Below are 23,317 nucleotides of genomic sequence, written 5' to 3' on the forward strand. Positions count from 1 at the left end.
AACCGCCCCCTCATCCTTGTGTTCCTTCTCTCTCACACACTGTCCTGCACTTTCACTGAGCAACCGCGGTGAAAATAACTCGCGCACAAAAGCAAAGTTTGCTCAGCAAGCAGGATTTCATCTGGAAACCTGATGCTCTAGAGCAGATAATCCAAAGAAAAGGTGCGACTAAAATGATAAATCAGTCAAAGTGAAACCAACTCCTCCACCCCCACATCCTGTCTGCAGGGTAACAGCAGCAGATTTGTGCTCCTGCTACTCATTTAGCTGTCTGTACTTTGCCCTGCGTCTGTAGCAAAATAACACACTAAGAAGTAGACAACGTTTCATCTTGAGAGCAAACACGTTACCCAAGCCGTCACCTGAGATGTTCTTGTAACACAGAGATATGTGTGAATTAACTCAGTTACTAGTTTCCATTGCGTCTTCAACTCTTGCATTAGCAGGACTTTTGCAACAATGTGGAAAGATGCAGCTCCATTTTCCTTGACAGTAGTTCCCTGCCTTTATTCAATGCTTAAAACAATCCAAAGAAGAAAAAAAGGGAGAGAGTTTAATATAAACACATGATGTTGAACTATGCAGAAGGCCTTCATGTTGCCAGACAAACAGGCTTTGAAAAAAAAAGCAACATGCCGGCTGTGATGGCCCATCACTGTGCGGTGGTGCCAGGGGTGCCAGCTTGTCTGCTTGCGTAGCGTGGTGTGCTGGTAGCTCCAACCTGCTCGGAGACGGGAGGTGTACAGCATGAGCAGGGAGAACACCATGCTCCTCATCAAGAATTTTAATGCCTGCGTTCTTCCTCTTCCTTCCTGTCTCACTCAGCACGATTCAGTATGAGCAGGAAAGGCCACGCCTGTGATCTCTGCTGATGTTGTTTGGCAAACTTAGCTTAAGAGTGGGATAAAGAGATATTGGCAGGGTTTTTGCAGAACAGTAAAATGCAGAAGGTTGGAGGCAGTCTGCTTTATCTGTGTCATGTGGTGTTTAAAGTACACCAGGAAGATTGTCCATTCTTGTAAGCGCACTGTGTGAATGCGTGTGTGCAGGAAACTTCACACGGTTCACAATCTATTTGGTCTGAAACACAATAAGGAAGGAAGGAGTCCCCAGCTTTCGATGCCCCACCCACTGTTGATACCCCAGCAGTTACAGTAAATATTTGCATGGGTGAAATGAGGGAACAAGGTGTACTTCCTGTTATAAGAATAATACTGGAGCGCATGACAGGCTGGTGAGAAAAAAAAGCTTTCTACAGTTCTGTGCCGTTAGCAGTACTTTACAATTTTAAATAAGGGATTTAGCCAATATGAAAATGAGGAATGTGTTTCTGAAAAAGAAAAAGACATTCTCCCTTCAGTAAATAAAACTGAATTCAACTTATAAGCAGTGAAGCGCTCACTTCAGCTTGTGGCTAATCTTGGATAATAGTTGCTTATCTAGTTCTCTGATATATCTATACCTAGGCTAGGAATGACAAGCATATAATTTAATGCATTATTAGCTGGAGGGGCGCATTATATTACCTTTACACAATGCTAGACTTCCTAGTATAGCATTGTGTAGGCCTGCAGGTCTAGTCCTGTCAGCCTGCAGGTGTAAAAAACAAAGAAAATACAGAGGTGCCAAAAACTGCACTTTCTGAAATGGCCACTTGAGTCTGGCCCCAAAACCAAGTCAATCACCAAGTAAGAAGACCCATCTTTCCAGTAGAAAACTTTATTATTACAACCTGGTTAAAACAACTCTTGTAGTTTGTGCAGTAGCTAATTTACCCTTTCATCACTATAGTGAGAGTTTAATGTTTATATAATTCACCTGGTTAAACTGGGCTAAGGTGTACATTTTTAGAGGCTGCTTTGACTAGCAGGTGACATGTTGTCTCTAGCTACATGTCACCTGAGCTCATTTGAAGCCACTAAACCAAACCTTATGATTGTGTCTGTGGTGTTAATGTAATTACCTGACTGATTAAAAAAAATGAAGTTTTTTCTGTGGTTAATTGCCCTAACAGTGTTCCATCCATTTCTTCCCCCTATCCAATTCAGGGTCCTGAGGAGATTTTCCCTGCTGTCTAATGTTTGTTTTATGGGACTGCACTTGGGTAGGTATTTGCCTACGCAGAGTCTACGCAAAGTGGTATGCAACCAACACAAATGCACTTGTGTGGAGTCCTTTAACAGCCTGTTAAACGAGCTGGATGACGCTATGCGTCGGTTGAACACTGGTTGGTTGAAAGAAATGGAAAACGCACGAAGAAAAGCTCAAAGAGATTTTAAAAATGTGGCATGAAAAACAAATTTCAGCTCTTTTCATATTACAACTTTGCTCTTTTCTGTAGGTAACCACAACTAACAACAGCCCAAGCAGTAGTGGCCCACAAGCTAACTGTTTGTGACACTGCCCCCTGGAGTGCTGTGCGATACTGCAAATTTTGGTATCAATCCGATACCTAATGAATAACGGTCCAGCATTTTTTATATTTTTAAATTTTATATTAAGATTTTTTCATTCCCCTCCCCCCAAAAAAGATGGACTACATACTGAACCAAGAAAAACAAAGAATTGAACCGATCACGCTAGTAGCTACTAGCTGTCATTTCGTTTTACCAGCAACATATTACTACTTAGCATTCCACCCTCGTGTCTAAATATGGTTATACTCCTTTCTCCAAAACATCCAAGACACTAGTTACTAAAAGACTACCACCATAAGGTGGCTATGCCCATCTTTTATATATGATCAGTGTTTCCTGCCTTTTTGCTAAGCTAACTGTTTGCAGGGAGTAGCTTCATAGAGACCTGACAGTGCTGTCGTCTTTTGGGGCACTAACAGTAGACTATTTCATGAAATTTTAAGCTATTCCCTTAATTAATATCTCTACTAGTAAAAACGTTACACAGTCGCTTGTTTTAATATCCTACTATTATGGTCACCATGACTGCAGTTCAATAAAAAGTCACACAGTGAAAGTATGCCGAAACAAATTATGGCTGCTTATTTTATGAATTTATTTCCAAATGTAAACTTCACTATTTCATGCATACAAGTTATGACAACATACATTATTCAACAATCTGTTAATTTTCATATTTGCATAGGACATGGTCACAATATATTGTCTAACATGTAAAAAATAATGCCATAAAAAGGTACAGCAGAGCAGCTAAGACCAGCACATTAGATGTGTGTAGAATCCCAGTAAATGTACAACTGTAATACTCGAATGTAGTGATTTTGGTTTGCTGTGAGAGAAAAAACAAGTGACACCTGAAGGTTAGAATGAGGTCATTGAAGAATGTACTGGCCATAGCTGAGTCGAGAGTTATTTACAGTATAGATTATACTGGTGCTTAGAGGGGAAGCAGCACCATGGAGTCACTACAACAGGCAACTGATGGTGAGGGGCAGAGAGGGACACACAGAGGTATCAAGAGAGCAACGTTACACTGAGGAGGTACACTGAGGACAAACAGGTACAGGAAACAGAACCAAAAGGCTGGTGAGAGGCTCCCTCTTTGTATTCAAGGTGAGGTCACTGACAGCACTGTGAGCTGTATAACCTAGAACAGATTAATCTTTTAAGGGCAGAAATATCAGCTTAGCTTAGACCACCAACAAATATGGCCTGCAATTTTTCATAACATACCACTCTTTTTTTGTCACTCACAAATTCTGAATTATCTTTTACTTTTATGAATAAATTGGATTTGATTCATCAAGTTATTTTTACGCTGTAAAAAAAACCAAAAACAAAATAAAGTCGCTTACTTGAGCGAAAGGAGGTCCATATCGAGCACAACATCCACTGATCGACAATTACAGCACGTAAAACTGAACCCAGAAGTACAAATGGTGTTGGATTCACAATTACTGCAACATTCATCTTTTCCTTCAAAGCCTTTGGTAACAACAATCAAGAACCACTTTATACTTTTATGGCTGCTTCTTGAAAAGAAAAGAAAAAAAAGCCTAAGACAGACTTTATTCATCCTTAACTTTTAAACATTTCCGAGCACAAAGAGCCCAAAAAGAAGAAAGAAGGGGTTAGATTTGGGACAACAGGAAACGTACCTTGTGCACAACTCACAATGTGTAAAACCTCACAGTCGAGACAGACTTCTAGTCATAACCGAAGAAAAAAAATGCATTGGGTTGATGCAAGCAGCGCATCTATAGTAAATGCAATGCGTCAATCCTTTGGAATGGTTGGGCGTCTGTCTTCATTAAGACTGATTTTGTCAAAGAAAATACCTGCATTAAGCCATTATACACTGCTTGAGTACTGAACAGCAAGAAAAGGGGGAAAAAAATGTAAATAAGAACCAAACAAAAACAAAGCTAAACACTCAAAATGTTTACATAAAGCAGAAAAGAAATATTTAACTTAGAACACCTACATATCAAATACGCAGCGTTGCTTTATTAAATCCTGTACATTACATAACGACGTGTCACACTTTATAAAACTGTACATGTTTGTTTAATGTCTGATAGTAGCTATTTTATTTATTTTTTGTTTGTTTTTCTTTTTTACCCTTAACATTTGTATCCTCTTTATGAAGTTATCGTTATAGTTTTGGCACACAATTGCATCGCGTCATGCTCGAGATCAGTGACGAAGAGTTCTGTGAGATATACTGATGTCTTTAACATGAACTCCTTAAATAAAATTGTTAGTTGTTCACACACTAGGCAACACTTAATTCACTTTTTTTTTTATATATGTTACAATCAAGAGGAAAATGTTAACTGGTAAACAGTTAGTATCTTGTTGCGGCTGCAAGTCCTTCTGCTCTCACGGGTGTTGAAGTCTCGATTCTTACTGGGATAACAATCATAAAGTTGGATTAAGAAATGCTGAAATAAGGTTTCCTAGTAATTTACAGATGACATCACCCCCATTACATGAGCAAAAGCTGAAAATGAGATTGAGAAGGGATGTTTTAAGATTTTTGTAACAGAAAAATCAGCTTTTAAATTCCTTGAAATATTACCTTTTTTTGCATCCACAAGGATGTATGTGCAGGACTTGGCATTATCGAATGATTATATAAAATGTAGCCCAGTGTTTTGGTTATTTATTTTTTTGTTTCTTTCTTTCTTTTTTTTTTTTTTACAAAAAAAGTCTCTCCGTCTTTACTTTTTCATTCAAGTAGGAACAAATGAAACCAACAAATATTTGTGCTACTCGTCAAGAAAATGCAAGCTACATGATGGATGTTTTGAAAAGATATTAAAGTACAACAAAAGTATTTCAAGAGGTATGAGTTTTGATAAATATACAACCTTAAATATTTCATGAGACAAAAAAAAAAAGCAAAACAAAAGTAAGACTACATTGCTAACTCACAATGCGGTGGTCTCTATTCTTATGGAAAGCTCTGAAAATAATAAAGAAAAATAGCCACTCGAAATCTGAAACCAACTTACACAGAGGTCACTAAGTTTCTTTACTTATAATCACCCCAAACAAACCTAAAACTTTCCTTTTCTTTCTTCCTTCTTCTTTTTTTTTGGACGACAGGCTAACTGCAATAACCTGCATCCTGACATCAACAAAGTATTAGTTGTTCCTGATTAAAGGGATGAACCCCATGAATGGAGCTAAAATTGAGATGTCCGCATCAACGGTGCTTTGAACTGCTCTGCGAAAACCGCCAAATTCAAAAGCTGAAATGACCTGAAGACGATGCAAAATCTCGGAAAACGAAAAGGAAAAAAAAAACGAAAAGCACGGACTATACATCTTTCTACAGAGAGGTTAATAATTATTTGACAACAAACACAAGTACAGTAAAAAATGGACATGTACAAAACTGTGTTCAATGGCCTTTTCTTTTGAATTATTCAAGTACATTTGGTACAGTGAGGAGAAAAAGGTTTGAGAAACTGCCTGTGGACGCCTTTATGTCACCGGTGCTGTCTGGATGGATTGATATACTGGGATGATTAGACTGTCACAGTCGCTTTAATTCAGATGGTAGGAGCTCTGTTTGCCTTACACAGTCCACTGACACTAAGGGGTCAAAGGTGTTTAAAGGGACATTTCACTCCAGAGTGCTCGATAGCGGGACTGTAGGTTTATGACGACATAATAGGCAGGAGCCGAGCCTGTGCCGAGGCATTCCTGTGTTTCCAGTGTGGTCGGACACTGACCAGCAGTGAACACTAAGCACCCAGGACCACCAGAGGAGGCTGGCAGACTTTATCTGTGCAGTAACTGATTTAACAACAAAATCCACAAACTGTGTCATATCTGCTTGGCAGATGTCAACCCTGAGGAAAATGTGCAGATTATGGATTAAGAGCTGATTACTGAAACCTACTTGAGGGTGAGCAACTGAGAAAATATTTGCTTTTTGCAAGAGAAATTTACTCTGCAAACCAGGTCAAACCTAAAACTTAAAAGAAAATGGATACAAAAAAGCCGTTCAACAGCAATTTCGAGAATTCGTTTGTGAAAATCAGCTTTTTTTTTTCTTCTTTTCTGTGTGAAATCCTCTCGCTTCTTCTGTCACTCAGAGCTGCTGATCAGTGGCATTCAAAGTGTCATCTTGCAGTCTGGAAACCCATTGAAACATCTGGCAGAGAAATTATGCTGCACGTGGCGTCGCGAGAGAAAACTACTGCATTCGATCGAAATAATGGCTGTTTTCTTTCTCGAGAATGTGACAGAGCTGATTCATCACAACTTTAAAGAGCGATGGCTGCTGTGAGGAACGAGGGGGACAAGGTCTGCCATTCATGGACTTCCACCTGCCAGACTGCCTCAAAGGAAAAAAAAAAAGAAAAAAAGAAAGAAAGATCCACGCTTTCAAGGCAAAGTTAACATGCATATAGTGTCAAGCACGGGACTGCGGGGCAAGACGATGAAGCTAGCGCATGCGATTCGTGATGACAGCGGCCTGGAAGGGTCTGACGGGACAGAGCTAAAAGGCTGACCATATTTCCAACTGTAGTGCTGAAGCATTAAAGGAAAATGTAGGCATAACACAGACTGGCGGCGCAGCAGCAGCAGTTTTGATAGCCGTGCCTGTTTCCGTGGAAGGTTTACTGTGCCTTTCGCCTGACCTATTGAGGCATGTCTGTCTAGAAACACAAGTCAGCTTTCTCACGGGACATCTGAGCTTCACAGGCAGGACGACGTGAGGCTGGTGAGCACTGGACTTTTGCTGATATGTTCGTTTTGGTTCAGATGTTTTGACAACAAGTTTTTAAAAAGCCCCCCTCGTTGTGAGAAAGAAGTTTGAAAGCAGCTGTTTGAGACCTCCGATTTATGAATTTTGGAGCTGTTACGTCCTCCTTGGAATTGTGAAATCGGACTCCTCAGCAGCAGGGGTTTCTGTCTGTGCTCGGGATGGAGCTGGATACATCCCACCCACACTGCTTGAACTGTTGTTCATAGACTTTTTAGTCTTATCCTATAGTTTGGATCAGCCCACTAATTACAGCCATTTTTCTGCTGGCTGTTTCTACAGTTGGTGGGAGGAGGGGAGTTGGGGAAGGAGAAGGAAATGGGGGTTGTCTGCGAGTGGGTGTCTCCTCTTTTGTGCTGTTCAGCTCATGATAAACCTCTCCTTTTTTTTTTCTTTTTTCTTTTTTTTTATCAGGGCCTGCCCTCTCTTGCCTGTTTACAGCAGATAGCTGCTTTGTTCCTTCTGTACTCAACGTTGCAGTGTCACAGCAGAGCCCAGCTCAGGCCTGCCTAACACGGTGGCCTACATTTGACCCACAAGTCGGGCAACCTTACGCAATTTAGCAGGCTCGGAGCTTTACCGGTTTTTGACAGGACAGGTAGAGCCAGATGAGTAAGGATTCCCTGGGGAATGGCATGCGAGCACCCCTCCTGCAGGCTGTGAATTGCTTCTTTTGGGTGCAGCTGTTTCCTCCAGGGAAGCCACAAAAGGCAGAGCCAGGAGGAGGGAAGTGAGCCGGCATCTGGCTCTACCTGCAATACTGCCAACCAGCAGCTCGAGGCCTCAGTGAAAGGTGGCTTACAGGACTGAATAAAAAGCTTTCATTCATTCTTGTCTTTGGTACTTTTTCCGATGTGCTTGAGAGATGGCTAAACCTTGTTTCAACTTAAGTCCCTTTGTGTCCGTTTTGAGTGAAATGTAGGCTGATGAGGCGGCTTTTTCTTTTTTCTTTTTCCTCTCTCTTCCTTTTCAAGCATGAACAGCTGCTTTGAAACTTGACTGTCTCTGTGGTTGGAACGTTTCTCTAACTTCATAAATACAAAGAAAACTCTTAACCCAATCCTTCTACAGTGCAGATTCACACAGTTTACACTGCACACAACCATTTCATGCAGTACACATTTAACCCAGTGTAATGTCAATAGATATTAACATTGCAAAAAAGAAACAGATTTGGGTTTTGTTTTCTGTGGCGGGGCCTTTCTGATTGTTCCATTATTACACAGCAATCACATTAAATATGAAACCCCTCCCCAAACACGAGGGAGAAAACAAATGTTTGTGTATGCGTTACACATGACAGCGGGGCTAGTTTTTTCAAATATGAGAGCCGAAAAAAGAAGAAAAAAAGAAAACAAAGAGTGCAAATTGTGTTGAGTGTAAGGCTGCTATATATGAACTGTATGTTTCTCTTCACCGTGTTCATTCTTTCAAGCTAACAAGGCCATCCCTGAGCAGGGCGTAAAATTCAACCCCTGTTGAATTTCAGAATAAAGTGATGAATATATTGTGCAGTCAATGTGAGTACTGTTAAGTACTGTGGTCTTACAGAAATCACAACTGTCTTCAATCCTGAGGTGTGTGTGTGTGTGTGTACCCCTTCTCCTAACCCTTTCAAAAAATCAAAAATAAATTGAATAAAATCAAAGCAAAAATAAACAAACAAACAAACAAAAATGTTTCGAAGATCTGTCAGGGTGTCTGTTTTTTTTTCTTCGTCTAGACCTTGTTTAGCTGACTGCGACCGTACATTTAACAAGTAGCCGTGATCAGAAGCCAAAAAAACACACAGACTGAATGCAGATATTGCCATCTGGGAAAGGCATTATCTTCTTTTAGGATCACGCAAGTAATTGCACTACAATAAGCAGTTATGTACATTATGGTACACCACAGCAAGCGCAGAAATAGCAAAGGGGAGGGTGGGGAAGGGGGGTAGCTGACAACTGTGCAACAAAAGTGTTATGATGAAAACACGGGCCTCACAGTCTCGAGGCAGAAAAGTGCGACCGGGTTTCAGTTTAAGGCGAGTTGGCTGGGCTGAGGGTGGGGCTGGAGGCATCTGAGCGGCTGTAGTCGCTGAGGGAGCTGGGACGTGTGGCGCTGCCGCCGTGGGGTCTTTTCAGCATTCCTGGCTGGAAATCTGAGTGTCGCCGGGCGTGCTTCATCAGGTGGTCGCTGCGCATGAAGCGCTTTTCGCAAAGGGGGCAACTGAACTTCTTCTCCCCCGTGTGGGTGCGGTAGTGGCGGGCCAGCTCATCAGAGCGGGCGAACTTCTTAATGCAGTCGGGCCAGGTGCATGGGAAAGGCCGTTCTCCTGCAAAAACAGAGGCAGAGCGTCAGACGAACCATATCCACATTCGTGCTTTTTTTAAAGACAATTTCAGTTGATCATTTCCCCAGTTTTCGTGCAAGCACCAGCACTAGGGCTTAGAAAATGAAACCAATGACACTTTTAAAAACCACCAAATAATCACAAGATGCTCATAGACTTTCATGGCAAAAATACCCAACCACAGAGATGAAATGATCATTTTTAATGCACCTTTTTGGATTTTATTAAGGCTTAAAGCTAGATCTGTAGCTGCTTTGACAGTAGTGTTGATACCACACAGCAGCCTGCTAGGTCTCATCTATGCTAATTTCAGACATGAACTGGACCGGTGTTCTGACAAACCATCCTACTTTGGCAAAACGTCCTACCGTAAGTAGTTTATGCACATTTCTGCTGTCACATAGTAATTCCAGCACAAAGTTAAGTAGGTATGACGGTTTGCCACTTAACTTTGCCCATCAGAGTATGCTTGTAGCTCATATTCATAAAGCCAGGACGGTTTGCCACTTCATTTTACCCGTTAAAGTATGCTTGTAGGTAACATTCACAAAGGTAGCATGGTTTGGCACTTAATTTTGCCCGTCAGAGTATGCTTCTAGCTCATATTCACAAAGGTAGGATGGTTGGCCACTGAATTTTAGCTGTTAAAGTATACTTGTAGGTCACATTCACAAAGGTAGGATGGTTTGGCAGGTAGGATGGATTCCCAGAACACCGGCTGACCTTGATTGCAGTTTTGGTGCCTTTTGCAGGAATAAGCTGACATATAATATGGCTTGCTTTTCTAAGAATTTTAGGTGAGTGAAATGACAGGATTTTTTTACGTGCTGCATTTATATAGTCTATATATGCAGTATGCTGATCAAGCTTGCTAAGAAATTATGGCTCCAGGAAAATCAAGATGGCGATGGTCATAAACCTAGTGTTTTGGCCATAAATCAAGAAACCAGAAACCAGTGAGTGACTTCAAGGTGGTTGTATTCATCCTTTAGAACGAGTCCATGGTTTTATGCCCATACGCGTCACCCTGCCAGCAGCCTAGTTGCTGTTTTACATGATTGCATGTTTTCAAACCCATTTGTGGTTTCCAGCGTCTTTAAAATTCAACACAAACTTTGTAACTCGGGCCAAAGCATAACTTGATGGGATCACTGCGTTATGATGGAGTTGCTATTTCGAGCACATTTCAAGTCTCCGCATTCTGATTTTACCACTGTAGTGAAATAAACGGGAGCCAGCGGTCGCTGTAAAGGTCGACACAAAAGAATCGAAATGAAAATACTTTTAAAAACTAATGGGCGAACAGTGGGTCGGGATTTTACAGGATATGTGATTTGTGGTAAATGAGCCGAAACATGCCAAAGCTGCTCCAGTGCTTACATTGTTAGCCTTTTAAATACAGTTTAATGTTAATGCATCGGGGCTTTTCACATGTATCAGAGGCTTTGGTGAGTCTCACTCAAATCAAATGAAACTAACTGATGATGAAGTGTGCATATTTCGGCACTCTGGTAACACAAATGGTGCTCGCCACATAATAAACAGCTCACCACAGTGCTAGTACTGACTCATCCTGGAACAACAGTCACAAGGTTATTCCATAATATATTAAAAGCCACAGAGATAACTTCAAACTGTTAAGAAACATGCAACAAACAAAAAAAAGAGGTTTGAGCGATAAGACCTGGATGTAAATCACCTACAAATTGGCAGAGTACTGGAGGAGCAGCCACAGTTTAATTATCTAAGCTCCAGATGCTAATCACGCTCACAATGGTTACCCAGCCCATTTTCTAGCATGCAACTATCTGTGACTCGGCACATGGGAAATTACAACCTTCCCCCTCCTCCAACAGCCAATAAAAGTGGGCTCTGACAGAAATATACTCAAGACCATATGGTACAGTATACTGCAATATATCCTGCATTTTCCTACCATACTAATATGGAAACAGTATGCAGTGAACCTAAATGCAGCATCCTGCATCTACTGGTCAATACTATATTCCATTTAGCCCCATTTTACTGAGCTCCTGCCCAACAATAGTGAAATCCAGCAGTCTAATTTTACCAGCTTGGCTTCACAGAGCGAAAGGAAACCGCAGGATGTGTTCTTCTAATGGTTAGGCTCTTTCTAGTGAATAAGAATAATCAATCATAATGTGCACGCCCATGGCAGGGATTTGAAGTATGAAAGGGAAAAGATGGAAGGAGATGCGTGGATGTTTATAGGTGGCACATCAGAACACGGCTGCCAAATGATTTCTTTGTTCTGTGGTTTCCCTCTGGGCCACAATGGAAAGAGTGCTGTTAAGCATCAAACACTCAAATGCTACCTGATGCCAGAGAGTCTCAACAACAAGAACTCGGTGCACAAGTCTCAGTCCCTTCCCCCCCACCTCCCCACCTCCCCATACACTGCATGGTTACAAAACACGCCGACAGACAGTGCAAGTCTAGACAGTCCGGTCTGTGTTCCTGCCTCTGACGCCTCACCTCAGCTCCAGACAAACTCAGTCAGCCCTGCCCACTATAGTTCCTGCAGGCTCACACAAGGCTCAGTATATTTAAACACTGTAACTGACATGCATACATTTGCATACGCGCACCAAAACACAGCCCTGTCCCCTTTTCATAGCAACTATTTATAGTTTTTAGCAAAGCTAACAAGGACACACATCCTTTCATGCGTGATGCAGCGTTACAATGTATAAAGAACGACGTGACTGTGTTTGTTTGAGCTCCTGGAGAAAAAGTAAGCAGTGAGGCGCTCATCTGGTTGACATGGCTCATAATGGAGTGATTTCATTCACTGCTTTATTACTAAAAGAAGAGACCAGTGCTGCCACCTGGCACTGCAAAAATTAGTTATTGGCCTAAAAGCACAGCTAAGTTTTGCAGGCTGCTTAAAGCTAAATAAGCAGTGTAACGGATCTGGCAACATTAATATTTAACCAGACACAAGAGAGCCAGACTGAGATATCCAGTCTATCTGCCCTGATACAGTAATGCGTAGTGGAAGCATCAGGTATCCAGCAGCAACTCTCTGAGATGGGTCAAATTATTTGCAGCTCCGTCACTTCTTGGAAAGGGCAGAAAGAAAGACGCGGTGCCCATTTTCACCTCTCGCTGAGCAGCTTTGAGTTTTAAAGCCAACAATATGAATATTAATATATAAGAAAAAACCTGGCAGCCTTGAAATATCCACTCCCATAAAGGAAAAGCATGCAACTTCCCAATCAAGTGTTGTTTCGTAACACCGGGATTGGGATTTCCATGAAGCTGGTAAACATATTCTGCTAACATTGAGATGGTTTAGGGAACAAAACGCTTTCATAATGAGTGGAAATAATGATAGAGCCTATCAGCCTGTGTGGTATGAGGGTGTCACTTTTCAGAATTTTTCAATAGACTGCAGCTATTACTCAGCATTTCTGTAGAAAGGAGAATGCGGTAAGCTACTCCGCTTACCCAGCTTTTCTTTCTATCTACTTCCAGTGTTGTCACAGCACAGCACCATAGTGACTGTGACGCCAGGACCCACCCATTGGTTATCCCATCTCTGGCATCATGCCATGCCAAGGGTGTGGTTTGTCTTTCTCCGAATGTGTAGAGGGCGAGCAGAGCGGGGGGTGGGTGGGTAATGAGGGAAGCTTTTCCCTAACGAACACAGTGACCCAGTTACCCATAAAATCAGTTACATCATACATCATGCACGCACAACTGTACCTCTACTAAGCACAAGTGTCCCCCCTCCAAGCCAATGAGATTATGTCACAGGTACTCTTGTTGTATAACTGTTCTCTGCGAGTCCACTGGGTCAGTGAATAAACAGCTCATCTCTGCTCCTCTCCCTCCATCTTCCTCTCATTCATATCTGAGTTGGGCTCCTAGGTTTCAAGAGAAATGTTTAAGAGAAATGGAATCTGACTTCCCGGTGTAAGGGATGCTGCCTGCAAAAGAAAAGATCAAATCTCTTCTTGACGCGCACTGCAGTGGAGAAACTGAGCTCAGTCGCCGACCGAGAGCAGATAACATTCCTGGTGTGTCCTCAGGCATGGTCCAAACTCACACGGCATTCATGTGCAAACTTCATTTGAACTTGCTATAAGAGAACTAGATTAAATACCTGTGCAGAATGAGAGGAGGGGGGCAAATACATCAGAGATCACCTTGAAGTTAACTGTGCCTGCACAGCGAGAACCAGAGCAGGAAATATCTTTCTCAGGGAGCTTACAAGAAAAACAAGGTGCACCTTACACCTACACAGAGGCAAACAATTCACAAAGAGAAAGTATGGAACCTTGCTGTAGATCACGGCTCATTACAGTTGGAGCCACCTCACTTCAAGGCTGGTTTTGGTGGCACAGCCAGCTTGGCAACATGAAATGGGACACCACTAACTCCAATGGTAGGGCTCAGCACAATCCTATAATTTGGATCCATGTTTACAACAGACTATGACCTGAAAACAACCAGAAGCCATCTTTGCTGCCAGCAGACAGCCATTGATGGGGATTCTGGGTAGTACTAAAATGACTGCTGGGGCCCTCATCAACATAAACCACTGGAGCAGACAGGGTTAACCCAAGTGTGCCCAGCCTCTCCCTCCACACACACCATCATGTGCCAAGGTGATATAAACACTAACATGTGTGCACAGAACAATAAATATACATTAAGGCTTCTGCAGCTCCTCCTTTCTTTTGTTCGCGAAGCGGTATATGCAGGCAACGCTTTCGCAAAAATAACAACAAAGGCTTACAATTTTCTGTGGTCTGCACACTTGAGATCAAACCAACTGTTTCTGTGAATGTTAGTCTATGAAAAATTACAGCCGTACCCGAGTGAGAGAACAGACAAATTACCAGAAAATCAAAACATGTTTTCTCAGACGACTCCATTCAGAGTTTGCAGCAGACGAGAATAAGTCACCAGGAGCAACAAAGGACCTCTGGGTGTGTCAGGTGCTTGTGACGAGAATCAGCTTAAGCTTTTCAGGAGAAGCTCAAAAACAAGAGTATTTAACGTATTATCATCTTTTGTCGTCATTGAGAGGGACCTTGCTCGCGGTTGAATAGCGTGCCTATCCTTGTGGGGCCTATAGCTGTCAGGCTGTGAACAATAGCAGCAGACTCTCTTCCAGCAGGAGAAGCACTCCTGTAATGCATTTCAATCAGACAGGCTGCAAGTACTAACCGTAACTCACTCCACTCGGTCCACACCGCGCCAGGCTACCGACGTTCACACGGAGACATGTAGCAGGGGTCGAGTGCAAGCATCTGATTCCTGCACACACTTTGCTATACATTACTTCATCCTCTTAACTGTTTAAGAGAAAAGCAGGGAGGGGTTGCCTGCATTCAGCAGCTCAACAGATTTGCCTCAATTAGCTGGAATGGGCACTCACTTTCAGCCTTGAGTGCATGCTAAAACAACCTGTCGCCTTGATATGTTGCAGGCAACCTACTTATCTTTAAAGAAAGAAAAAAACAACAACAACGGTTAAACTGACGACATGCAAACAGCTGCTGCCATTAAAGGGTGTTTATAGTTGGTCCACAGAAGCAGGTGGGAGCATAGACGCGGTACAGTGCCAGCTTATTCTGCTGATAGAGTCTCACACTATAGCTCATTTGAGACAGACATCCTTAACCACCATCAAACAAAGGGCTACAACCCTGCTAGATCCTGAGAGGCCCCACCACACTGAAATAAGAGGACAGACAGATAATACCAACTTTCCCAGTATAATGCCTGATGCTCTTATGGTGCGCGGGACAGAAATATTTTCATGTCTTACAGTGACTGATGAGGCCATCCTTCTCAAAAGACTCCATGAAATACTCCTCATTTCGCACCCAGGGACCACACCCCATGATGATATGGTCTGCCACAAGTCTGATTTATCATGCAGAGAAAGGGGACACACCTTATGTACTGTAGCGAGAAGCACAGCCAGAAACAAAACACTTCCTCTGACGTTAGCTCACAGCCATTCCTCTCTTATTCAAGCTGCGATTAATATAACGCAGCAGACGCAGTCAGAGTCTAACTCTCATACAGAACACTGCAAGTGCCAGGCTGACAGGAGCAGGTTCTGCCGCTGAGGTCGCAGCCCTTCAGACGTTAATCAGATTAGATGCAGATGCAGCTGAATAAATGACCTACATCAATGGAGGGCATTGACAGTGAATATCCTGGTAACTGACCCCACCCCCACCACGCCGCACTGTATATTCTGTCTTTGCACTACAGATCCCTCCCTCACGTGCGAGATGCGGTGGAGGTGGGAAAAAAATGAAGAATGCACAGTGTTCCACAGGTCTGTATCCCTCTCTTCCTGCCGCTGGTAATCAACACCACACCACAAAACGTGGCCGGGCTCGGCCTCGCAACACAGCAGGCTTCAGCACCTATTTTGCTTTTCAGGCTGGAAAAGGGCGGGAGGGGCTGCTGGGGGAAACAGACAGAGCAGCTTTTATAGAGCTACTCCAGAGCTAACTAAAGAATACACAAGCCCTGTGGGCCACTGAAAGCAGCACAGCTCAGGGTACTGCCTGACAGCGACCTTTCAGTATTATGATTGTCCTCTATGCATGCCTGGGTGCTTAATCACAGTGAAATCAGGTTTATATGTCAACACCAAGGAAGTATCCTACTATCAGCTTTACATGTGCATATACAGGATAGCATATGGACAGCACGTGCACCAGCGCATGCCTTGGAAATGTCTTCCATGGAGCAGAAACACTGCACCAGCAGAATAACAGAGAAAATGGTGGCTCCACTTTGGTTTTATTTACACCCTAGTAGAAAGGATTCCTTAGTTCTACTCGATACATACCATCCTACATGTGACCTTTATAAGGCAACAACATGTTGTGCAGGAGAGATGCCATTCTGAACTCGTACGACAGAAAAAACAAACACTTGAATGTTTGCATCTGTAAATTCCTGTCAAATTGACATTGCTAACATGCTAATCACTAGAGAACAAGGTGTACACTATTACAGCAGTACTATATTGTCATGGTTTCGAATATTGGCATTGAACATTTGCTACTTACTATGAAAAATAAAGCAGTAAAGCTGACCAAACGCTGGAGAAACGATACTTTCAACAGGTTTATGGTGCTAAATGAAAAGAGGACCCTTGAAACAAAGAGTAGCTAACATGTACAAATCTCCTAAATCGATTCTAATAGCAAACAGTTAAGTTGCGACAGTAAATTCAAAAACCAAGATTTAAACCTGCTGCTAACACAACAGGAAAAGCCACAGGTTTTTTAGGTTTTACCATGAGGGAATCATAACATCAAGGCAATCCATCCCATAGCTTCAATTTGAACCTGAAGTAGCTTGTTACACCACATCCCTCGTACAACATTTGGATGGAGACAAATGGAAACTTGTCTCAAGACTGAAGCACGAGCTTCTTATTACATGTCAGAATTAGAGCTCAAATGGGAGCAATGGTGGAAATCCTGCCGTGTGGCAGGTAGACAGACAGACCTGCCCCAGTAGAGCTTTTACCGATTTCTGTGCCAAGGTTAAGGCCCAAGCAAGAGCAGGAAAACCCCATCTCCACCCTGCTACCTCATCAATGCCACCAGCCACACAGGAACATTGTGCACTCTGTGCAAAAGTGCAGCCAAATATAAAACCACTGGCAGTGAAGTTGTATATATAATCAGAGAGTCCTGTTGCTTTTTCCATGCGGAACTTGGGATAATTTTACATTTAAAAAGCGTAATTAACCACAGTTATTTGACTGGAAATAGACAGCATGCATGAATAACTGGGTCTACCAGGTGCTCCCACTAATTTTTAGGGCACGCTTTGCAGCTATCTGGCAGTATTAGAGATACTCCAGCAGAACACAAAAGAGGTTCAGACAAAACATTAATCCAAGTGTAAAATATGGCATTAGACTCTTTGTCTTTGAGGAATATTGACGCTGTTCCTCCCTGTGATTCCAGTAGATTCTGAATAGGTCTTCTACACTGACAAGATGGCCTTTTGTACGACCCAGCTGTGGAGGACAGAGAAAGTCTGAGCTGTTATTGCCGAAGAATAGTCAAGGCCCATCTCTCCTTTGATGGTAGTCTGGGTGAGATGACCACAACAGAGTAATGAGGCTTCAGAAAGAACATCATGTACTCTCTATGGAAGCAAGACACACTATTAGACACACTATTTAGAAAATGGAGCATCACTCTTAAAAAAGAGGTGAAAAAGGTGCTAAAAAGCCAGAAAGAACATGAAAATAAGAGGAAAAGGAACGCAAGAAATAATTTGAATGAATTCAAATGTTACACCGTAAATAGTTTATATGTACATGGGTGTTACATGACTTCATTTTCCATATTGCAGGGCTAATGCATGTTTCACAGAAAAGGCCCACCTCCTGCACCAGGAGATCAGACAAAAAGCTGTCTGGTCACCTTTGACCCTTAAACTGCTGCGCATTCCTCACCATACAACTCAATGCAGCATAATGAGCAATTTAAATTCAGTGTGTACCTCGATGTCTGCTGCATTAGACAGTGAGTCTCAAAAGAAACCTACAATGAACCCTTCATAATCTCCGTTGAGGGGATCAAGAACATCTTTGCTCTCCCTGAGTGGTAAATTTTTCTACTGCTAGCAGTAACCACATAATCTACTGACAAACAATTACACAAAGACAGTAAATGAAAGCCCAAACATCACACTGAGTGACACGGGCCTTGTTGTGGACAGTTTTCATTAATGAAACCAATCACAGTTATTTCAGGGATGCTCAGTATACTGTTTATGAGTGTAACTGGAGTGGCCGCAAAAGGCTGGTCTAAAGAGTCCTAAAAACTTACAGGTTGGAGGAAAAACAAGCTCCATAGCTAATGTAGCTTGTTTAAGACACAAAAACACATTCCATTTACAGTACACTAAACTCTAATTAAATTTACTATAAACTATATAAGTAAGCACATGTAAATGACATTCATAAAATAACACATAAAACATGTAAATATGTGATAAAAAATGATGGTGACTCAAGGGGAAGATTTGTTTTGACCTATTTATGGAATTGTGCTGAAGACACTGCTTTACAAAAACAACCTACAGGTTTCATCTTCTCTTAAGATGCTAACGAATAAGACTCATAAGATATGCAAAAGCTGGGATGATGAGGCTTTGGGCATTACAGGAGTCAAGTAAGGACGTCTTGTCCCCGGTTCTTTGTTTGGTGTCTATTACAGTGTTTTCCTCCTCAATTAGATAGTGGTGTTTGGCAGGAACTGACTGGGCTGGGATCCATTCTCTCTTGACTCTGCTAGTAGGGGCTGAAGGAAAGCACGCTGCCAGATTTTGGCTCTATGAAAGCACTGCAAGATTGGCTGAGGCATCCCGGCTGAACTCAAATGACCCACATTCTGGGCCTATCCAATCAGACAGGCAGAAACAGTCATTATTTTCACAATTTATGGGACATAAACCAATCGTGAAGCCAGACGCCGAATTGTATCCAAACAGAAAGGCAGGCGAAAAAAGGAAATGCTTAATAGGCACAGAGACAAGGGCAGGGTTAATACGGAGCAATGAAACTGCACTAAGCTCACATGGTTTGGGCTCAGGAGAAGCACCGCTGAATGCTGAAGGCTGGCTCTTTGAGAGTCCTGCTGGAAGTTTGGCTGAGAAAAAAAGGCAGCTTAACTGAGATGACTCACGCTCTCTAACTATCCGGTAAAATAAGCAGAAACCAGCCCAATTATAAGAAATTATAGACTGCAAACCAATCACAAAGCCATAGAGGAGTGAATCCCAGAAGAAAGGAAATGGCTAATAGGCAAAAGGACAAGGACAGGGCTGAGTGACAGCAATAGAACTGCATCAGTACAGAGACCTTTCATGTCCTTTAGGATGCAACTGAAGAAAAAGCTAGAGCCCTTTTTTATGCATATGCATGCACCAAATCTGTGTTTCACTCTCTTAACTTCCGTTGACAAACACTGATTGCATACTGCTACTAGACAGTTGCCACCACCTGCAGCTGATAAATAAAAACTATTACTTTCAATAACAATTTTAGAAAACTTGATTGCAACATGACAACAGCAAATGATTGTATAACTCTTCACAACCTGTGCCTAATTTTAGCCTGATTTTTAGATGGACAGTTCTTCCCACACCCTGTAAATCTAGTGATGGGGGGGTAATCTATTCCTGTGATAAAGGTTTTGTTTTGTTTCTGGTCCGTCAGCTCGATATGTGTGTAGAAGATGATGAACTGCAGTATACAGAGCAGGAGGGGAAAAGCAAAGGCTCCTCAGTCGAGGCTCAACTAGCTGAGTCTGTTGCTGGCCAGATCAGCTGGCAGTCTGTCTAGCGGGGGTGTGGCACATCACAACAAAGGGCTTTGGGCAGACAGGCTACTGCACAGCTCTTATCAACCCCCCAATTTGAGTCGATCTACATCCTTCACTATCTCAGTAGAATATTCTGCGGAATGCAAAGCGCAGATGTGGAGGTATCCTTTGGGAAGGTCACAGGTAGCAAACTGCCGATCCGGAGCGCATTTGCAAGGGTTTGCAAGTGCGCCGTCACACCGCTGAGACAACAGCGGTGTGACGGCGCACTTGCTGGACTGCAAACTTTCAGCATGCCCACATTTATTTATTGCACACTTGGCTTATTCTCTAATGGGGACATTAGGCTGTATTTTGTAGGGTTTCGACTCTCGTGTTGCCGTGGTACAACCCAAAGTTTATTTTAATTAAAGCGAACAGAAGAACGCCCGAAATCTGATCTGTGTAATTTTGTTCTGCATTTGCGCTGCAGTTTGAACACAGTGTTCCATGCGGTGGGGTTTGTTTGTGAGTATGTGTGTGCTCCCGCGCACGCGCGTATGCGTGAGTAAGGTGGGGGGGTTAAAGGAAAGCCGTCACAAAGCTCTGAGACATGAGTGGGAGTGGCACTGTTTTCTAACCCCCGCAACCGAAATTAAAAGGACATTTCATAAAGTTCGCACAACTGCATTATGAAACTATAGAGGCCACTGCTAAAGTGATATGCTCATAGTATCCATTCAGGGTGGATCCGTGGGTGAATATTTATGAGTCACTGACTCGAAACACAGCAATCACCTCCTCTGTACACATAGCGCTATGAATGTACGAGAATCCACACTTTTGGTATCTCAGTGTTTTAAATCATCCCATCCGTTCTCAGATACATAAGGGAAACCCACGTTCACAGCAACAAACATCCAATGCACCCAATGAAACTGACCTGTGTGTGTCCTTAGGTGGGCTTTGAGGTGAGATGATTTGCCATAAACTTTTTCACAACCTGAATAGTGGCATTTGTGCTTTTTCTGAGGCGGCTCTTGCTCAGTTCGTCCCCGCGGTTTTTTGCCTCTTTGTTTGAGCGAAGGATCGGAGATGGTGGAAGGTGTGGCAGATTTTCCATCATCTCTAAGGTTCGGCATGCTCTCATCTTTTATTTTTGCCTGCTCGGCAACACTGTTGGGAGTCTGCTGGTTAAAATCCGCCAGAATCCGCGCCACCACAAAAAGAGAGGAGTTATCCTTCACCAAAGGCTCCTTAATTTCCTCCCCGTTCTTGGAGGAGGATGGGATTTCTGGTTTAATCTCCCTATTCCCTTTAGGAGCATGAACAATTGCACGACTGGACATTGAAACAAGGCACTCTGCTGCAAAGTGATCCATTTTGTCTTTGAAAGAGCCCCCTCTGCTTCTTAATGACATTCACAAAAATCAAATAAAAATGATCCCGTGAGAGGGGAAGAAAAAGTACTTGTTCCGTGGTTCCCTTTGTGTAGTGGTGGTGGTGGTGGTGGTGGAGAGGAGGAGGTCGTTCTCATCAGAGAGAACTGACTTTATGATCTTACCCGGCTTTCCAATATCATCAACATCCTGTGCAAGAAACGCCTAGGACAGAAATGCAGACAACCTCCCTTTAGAGAGAGCGAGCGAGCGAGAAAACAACAGAAACCCAAAGTCTTTGTTTAGCGCAACGACGCTGGTAAGAACAAGAAGTCTAGAAACTTGGATGCGTTAACTCCCATCGCGGCTTCAAACAGTCTCCAGCATAGTGCGTGTCTCCCGAGCGCCTGTTCCTGCTCGGTGTATCCATGCTGGGGGCGTGTCGACCGGCGACGATCGGGCAGCATCGTCAGAGTAGCCGCTCATTCATTGGGCGCTGTCTGTCCCCAAATGCACCAAACTTGAAAGTTTCACCACAGGTTGCCTCCATGCATTTCACATGATGTATATCTCGCAGGCTGCAAAGTTAACAGATCTTAAAACATACAACAGAATCGTGCGGAGTGGCGCACAAAAGCTTCCAGGCGCTTTGGAGTTTTGTCCACCGATGATATCGGTAAGGAGGTGTCTTTAGATCCGAGAGGCATTCTGCAGCAAATATAGCCTGAATATACAGCTATAAGAGGAATACGTCCAACATGTGGTATGCGGCCCACAGACGTGGGCGTGTCCACAGCGCCACCAACACCACTGGTCTGGAGTAGCGTTACAGTGCACAGCACCATTGGAAGAGAGCATACAAGTACAGGTTTGCAACTTTCACTTTATTTAAGGTGTTGTTGTTCTACTTTCTGCTTATGATCTACTATAGTTTAAAGGTTAAGCTATAAATCCCTTTTTACACTTTGAAAAACAATTATACAAAACATAAAATGACTGTTTTAAACTCTTGCATGTCATCATTTTCTGTGTAATAAATCTGTAATAGGACACAGGGCTGCACATGAGTGTTTTTGGAACACTGAGTACCCTATCTTGTTTTTAGTTCCCTCCTGTACCCCCCCATTAAAAAAGTTCCCCTGCTCACAGAGACCTTATATTCACAGAAGATGACACCCAGAAACCCTGAGTGTAAAGAAGAAGAAGAATTCCAGCTGCTGGAACAACCTACCTGCCTGGACTTCCTGAGATAAGCTATTATTAAAGGTCTTTTTTCCTGTTGCCTGGGTTCTCTGTGAAGTTTATTCACAAATAAAATCTATCCATGGCACTTGTTTTGGGATATTGTGTATATTTTTGGGGACACTGCTGTACAGATTGATTTGATTTGCAGTACATCAGGGTCAGTCATCCTGTATGCAGAAGGACTGACACTTGTTGCAATATTTGTCAAAGATCTACTGAATACTGTTGGTTTGCAAGTAAATGTTTAAAATTTAATTTATTGTTTGTTTGTTTTTTTTAACATTTCCCCTTCTCCAAACTGGACTTGAAATTAGTTGTTGAGCACCCAGAGTCCAAACCCCCAATATACTTCCCTCTCAGTGATGTAAGACGGAAAAGACCTACTTATTAGCTAATTCATTTTTAACTGATTTTCTGCAAAGGCACAAATACAAGCAGCTTTATTTGATGAGAACTAACTGTTGAAATACAGCATTTGAGCAATTTCCCCTTTATGCTCTGAATGTGCAATTTTTGTCATGAAGGAAACTGATGAGGTGACTATTTGAAAATGTGATTGCACCGATTTCCTCCGTTACACATTATCTGAACTCAAAAACGAAAACAATCAGCTAAAAGTGCAAAAGTCATGTGAACAAAGTCTCAAATCGAAGCAACAAGATTCAGCAAGAGTTTTTAATATTATTTACTCCCCTTCTTATGACTATCTCTAGTGGGCCTCTGGCCAGCAGCACAGGGCATCGGCAGAGAGTTCAGCGAAGAAAGTACTGGTTTAACCAGCTGATGTTAGACAGAGAAAATAAGTTGTTTTCAAAACTGCTTTTTAA

The 23,317-nt window shown here is 42.5% G+C and overlaps 1 protein-coding gene across 1 annotated transcript; it reads right to left on the reverse strand.

The window, feature by feature from the left end:
* Window positions 1–8,867: 8,867 nt before the first annotated feature.
* Window positions 8,868–21,700, reverse strand: klf13 (Kruppel like factor 13). The gene is made up of 2 exons (XM_005730004.2): window positions 20,810–21,700; window positions 8,868–9,517 (listed from the first exon to the last, which is right to left on the reverse strand). The coding sequence occupies exons 1-2, from the start codon at window positions 21,285–21,287 to the stop codon at window positions 9,222–9,224; spliced, it is 774 nt and encodes a 257-aa protein (XP_005730061.1). The 5' UTR covers window positions 21,288–21,700; the 3' UTR covers window positions 8,868–9,221.
* Window positions 21,701–23,317: the final 1,617 nt, after the last annotated feature.

The sequence above is a fragment of the Pundamilia nyererei genome, unplaced genomic scaffold (genome assembly GCF_000239375.1).
Source record: "Pundamilia nyererei isolate P.nyererei 1_Seehausen unplaced genomic scaffold, PunNye1.0 scaffold00035, whole genome shotgun sequence".
Classification (NCBI taxonomy): Eukaryota; Metazoa; Chordata; class Actinopteri; order Cichliformes; family Cichlidae; genus Pundamilia; species Pundamilia nyererei.

Excerpts from the sequence above, each read along its gene's own strand:
- klf13 (XM_005730004.2), bottom strand. The coding sequence starts at position 21,287 with ATGTCATTAAGAAGCAGAGGGGGCTCTTTCAAAGACAAAATGGATCAC. Across the intron at positions 9,518-20,809 it reads CCACCTAAGGACACACACAG|GAGAACGGCCTTTCCCATGC; the intron begins GTCAGTTTCATT and ends CTGTTTTTGCAG.